This window comes from Argopecten irradians, unplaced genomic scaffold (assembly GCF_041381155.1).
Source record: "Argopecten irradians isolate NY unplaced genomic scaffold, Ai_NY scaffold_0210, whole genome shotgun sequence".
Taxonomy (NCBI): domain Eukaryota; kingdom Metazoa; phylum Mollusca; class Bivalvia; order Pectinida; family Pectinidae; genus Argopecten; species Argopecten irradians.
In genome coordinates, this window is record NW_027187677.1 from 5333 (window position 1) to 10223 (window position 4891).

General features: G+C 33.0%; 1 protein-coding gene across 1 annotated transcript; it reads left to right on the forward strand.

Annotated features, from left to right (window-relative positions):
* Window positions 1-206: 206 nt before the first annotated feature.
* On the forward strand, window positions 207-2124 carry LOC138312109 (GTPase IMAP family member 9-like). The gene is made up of 3 exons (XM_069253153.1): window positions 207-249; window positions 980-1116; window positions 1258-2124. The coding sequence occupies exons 1-3, from the start codon at window positions 207-209 to the stop codon at window positions 2122-2124; spliced, it is 1047 nt and encodes a 348-aa protein (XP_069109254.1).
* The last annotated feature ends 2767 nt before the right edge of the window (window positions 2125-4891 follow it).

The following is a 4891-nucleotide window of genomic DNA, read 5'->3' on the forward strand; positions in this document are numbered from 1 at the left end:
ATAGATAGACTATAAGTTCTTAATTTTCTTAACGTCACACGAATCACGTCACAGTGCAGTACTTCGATCGCTGTTTGAAAAATAAACCGCCGTTTAAACGGAAAGCTACACATCTACATAGCTCCTTTCAATCGTAATATCCTTCGATTTGTGAAAACATACATTTTTTAATTTAACAAAATACAAATGCATTTGTTTTGTTGCAGATGGCGACTTCAGGTTTAAGCTCTCAGCCGATTTCAAATCAAGGTAAATTGAGTTTTAATATAAAACGGCACTAATGTATAAGTGATATATAGACTCATAGCAACAGCAAAACATGAAGTACATGTCTGAAAGAATTGTCTAATAACATAAGTCACAAATATGGATTATATGTGCATCTGCTTGAACTTATCACGATGTTTATTTACTAACTAAAAGAAAGCATTTGTTGAATAAAATGGTGTTGCAATGATGACTCACTAAATCACTTCTAAGAATAAGTGTGACAAGAAAACAGAAAGAAGAATAATACAAGACAAGGTTATTACTTATAGACACTTTAACAATAGGTTACTACAATCAATATCATAATATACTTATACATATGATATCCATGACAAGAACTTAGAAGGGTCATTAGGTAATTATATTCATATAAATGTGACTTCGTGATATTGGTTGGCTGGTTATTTTATTAGGTGTACCATCTAAGGGGCATTTAAGAATGGCATCTCCTTATACAATGCCTTACGTGTGTGAATATATTGGAATGGTGTGGTATATTCCAGCTTTGCTGTATCTTACACGATATTTCGCGGGCATGCAAGAAAATTACACGTTAAACATATGAACAGACATCACGATTTACTATCGTGTTTTATGTTGGCAATTACAGTTAACATACCGGTAATCAAGTTCCCTACTTTGACAGTTGTAACAATTGGTTTACTGAAAAAGGGAAAGGTATATGTTACTCGATGTGTTTGTTTTACAGATACTTCGCTAAGAGTTGTTTTACTTGGTACAAGTGGGGTAGGGAAGAGTGCCACAGGAAACACATTACTTGGTACTAAGAAGTTTAAGTCATCTGCTAGCCGGGAAACGTGTACCAAAGAATGCAGCGTTGGTGAAGTAAACAGATTCGGTACAAGGCTGGTGGTGGTGGACACTCCCGGTATATTAGATACAGGAATGTCTGTTGAGGCTACTGAATTTTTTCTGAAAGAATGCACCCATTTTGCATGTCCTTGAGTCCATGCCTTCCTTTTTCAGATGAGAATAGGAGACCGAGACATCTTGGGAAAGGATAAAAAGACCTTTGACGAAATAACGAAGATATTTGGTAAGGAATTCCTATACCATACCATAGTTGTTTTTACCTCCAAAGAAAATCTCTGTGACGAGACTCTGGATCAGTATGTATCTCATCTTCCAGATACATGTCAAGGTTTTATAAACTCGTGTAAAGGCGGATATCTAGCAGTTTCAAACTGTGGTACACATGAAATGGAACAAAGTGCCAAGCAGGTAGTTGACAAGGTAAAAGACCTTGTTCAAAAGAATGATGGCGGGATTTACAGGAATAAATTGTTTAATGAAGAAAATGAAAAGATCCGACAAAGGATGGCATGTTTAATTAAATTGAATGAATGTACCGAAGACAACATCAACGAGGCAGAGAGAGAGAGAAAAAATCTAATTGCAAGTTTCAAAGATCACAAACCTACCGAAGATCAAAGCACACAACTTGAAAAAATAGAAAAGAACATTTCACAACTTCGCAAAAAGTTGATAGATAGAAAAAAAGCTAGAGAGATAGCGAAAAGTGAAATAAAGTTCGAAGGCAAGGTCAATTTCTTAATTGGTGGAGCAGCAGTTCTTGGTGGTAATGCTGCTGCTGTTGCTACTGGTGGTATTGCCGGTTTTGCTGTTGCTGGTCCAGTTATCCAGACTGTTGGAGCAGCTGTTGGTACCATTGCTGGTACTACTATTACTGGTGCTGTCGGAACAGCTGCTGGTATAACTGCTGGCACTACTGTTGGTACTGCTGTTGGTGGTACTGTTGGCCTTACTACTGGTGCCACTGTTGACGTAGTGGCTTCTTCTGTTGTCGAAAAGTTCAGAGGATTCCGAGCATAACCCTGATTGCAGCATCGTAAGATACATGTACTTAGGGGAAGCAAGGAAGAGATGAATCCTGGGACAGATTTTAATCTAATTCAAATTGCTATTGTATGTGGAAAAAAGTAGGAAGCAAGAAGAATTAGTACAAAATTAGACACTGCAAAAACCGAAAAACATTTCTTTATCTTAAAATGGTAAATATTTTATAAAAATTGTTTTTATATAGCCCATAACACCAGAAGGAGATTAAACAAATGCTTTCGTTTATAGTTATGCACCTGTTAGTGACTTATATACTTTTATTTTGTTAATATTTCAATTATTACCGGTAATTAAAAGCTACATGATAGCTCTTTAGTAACAATTACGTCAAGGCCAGCACGAACTCACTTGGCTAGTATTACGTTTAGGGCCAATCTATATTTTGTAAAAATGTTCACGTCGTTAAACTAGGCCTTATTGTCCAATTGTTTAATCCTCTGCCATATATAGTAAAATGTAAAACTAATTCTGATTGGTCAAGGAAAGTTATGAGAATCTGTATATGGACGGGTCTAATACAAGTATGCTGTCCTCTCACAGTCTTGAACAGCAGATATAAACATAGGAATTCTCATTATTTTACCTTCTTTGCGTATTTTGTATCCTGTATATATGATCACATAGGAAATTGCTTTTGTAAATGATATTTCATTTATAATTCTAAATGAATTATCTTTTTATTATTATAAGTAGGAGAACTAATTACGTTTTCGAATTCTTTTGCAATTTCCTTTTCAAATAAAGTCATTTGAGATAACGGTTTTTGATTATTCAAGTTATAATTAAATTTGTTGTAAACAATTTCGAATATACTGTAATATTCTAGGTGTTTTTAATTTAAAATATTTTAAAACTTGCCAATATTTCATTTATTGTGTATTTTCCGGACGGATAGAAATTTACATGGGTTTGTCATTTTATTTTTTATTTTTGGCTAGTCAACCCTATTCTTGTCAACTTCACAGACCCATCTTTAAAATTTGTTCTTCCATACTGGAAAATTCAGTTTGAAACATTTTCAAAGCGACGTCATCAAAGGGATGTCGTAATGTATCAATATTAAAGAGACGATTCAGTTTAAGAGTACAGTAGTTTGTAATTATGTATTGCATTGTGTAACTTACGTGACATTAGCTCAGTATTAGTAGAGCGTACATATTGTACCTGCTGAATGATATTGCTGTACGATTTGGAATTTCATCGGTTTCAATTGAAATACTATATAACGTCGTGGATTTTTCAATATTTTATGTTTATATATTTGAAAGTGGTCGCCACTTATATTGATGACGTTACTCCATTGTCTAGTACGCGTGTGAGCTCTCTTTGTCCTGCTCTGGAAACATTTTCCACAGTAACAACGGGACAATCGTGACAAGTATGGGATAATTTATTGTCCGTTTCCTTTACATAATATTATTCCGTAACTTCCGCAAAGAAGATTTTGTAAAAGACTGATACACTTCCTTTTTCACAATAGGAATATCGACACAGTGTTTCTAAATACGAAAACACTAATTCGATATGCTAGATATCGCCCTACACGTGAGATTGTATTAGCTAATGAGAATTGTGTAAAATCGGAGCATATCAAATCAAATATAACGAATGATATATTGATAAGCAGATCATGTATATTTTAGATTATGTGTGATGTAAAATTACGAATATGATGTTTTCTCCAATAAAAAATAAAACAAGTAAGTTTTTATTTCATTCTTACAAACTTATTCCGATAGAATAGCATTATTGTCTACTTAATTTTTAATGAATGATTCCATATTACAATATTTACAAGGAAGTAATTCCAACATGAAATACTCAAAGTGAATTTTGATAAAAAAAATTAATTAAATTAAAGTCATTGATAAAGACCTGGAAAAGAAGGAGTTTAACTCTTATTGGCAGAATTCATATTGTCAAATCTCTTCTAATATTGCATTTCCGAATCCTGATAAACAAATTCTTTCAACAATAAAGTCTATTATTTTTTAATTCCTTTGGAACAGTAAAACAGATAAAGTTAAAACAGAAGTTGTCATCCAAGACTATTTAAATGATGGCTTAAAAGGATCAATTCAAAAGCAATTATAGACTCATTAAAGTTGTCTTGGATTCGAAGGCTTCTTCAGATTACATCTAAATGGCAACTTATTTTGAAAAACTATGTGAATATTGATTTACTTGTTAATTGCGGCAATGATTATGTGAAGAAATGTCTTAAAAAATTGTGGGAATCCTTTCTTGGAAGATGTTTTTAAAGCCTGGTTCCATATGAATTCTTTAATTGAAAAAAATAGTCTTATTGGTAATTCTGTGTTGAAATCTCCACTGTGATTCAATGAAAATATACTTATTGGCCACAAAACAGTCTTTCTAAAGATTTTTTTTACAAAAAAATCCTGATTATAAACAACTTAATAGCAGACCATAATACTGGAAGTTTTACAATTTCCAGGAAATCATTCGTATATATAAAGTAAAATCTAATTTCCTTCATTACCACAGCATTGTGTCAGAAGTTAAAAAGTTCATATCATCCAATGAAATCAATCAAAGTAAAGTACCATATCCATACATACCGATAACATTGACATATTCTTGAGAAATCGAAATGGTGCTAAATACTTTTATGATATTTTCATTAAAAGCAATACTGAGCCAACTGGTAAAAAGAAGTGGCATGAACTTTTTGATTTGGATGACACAGCATGGGCTATGGTATGCAAAGCTCCTTTCA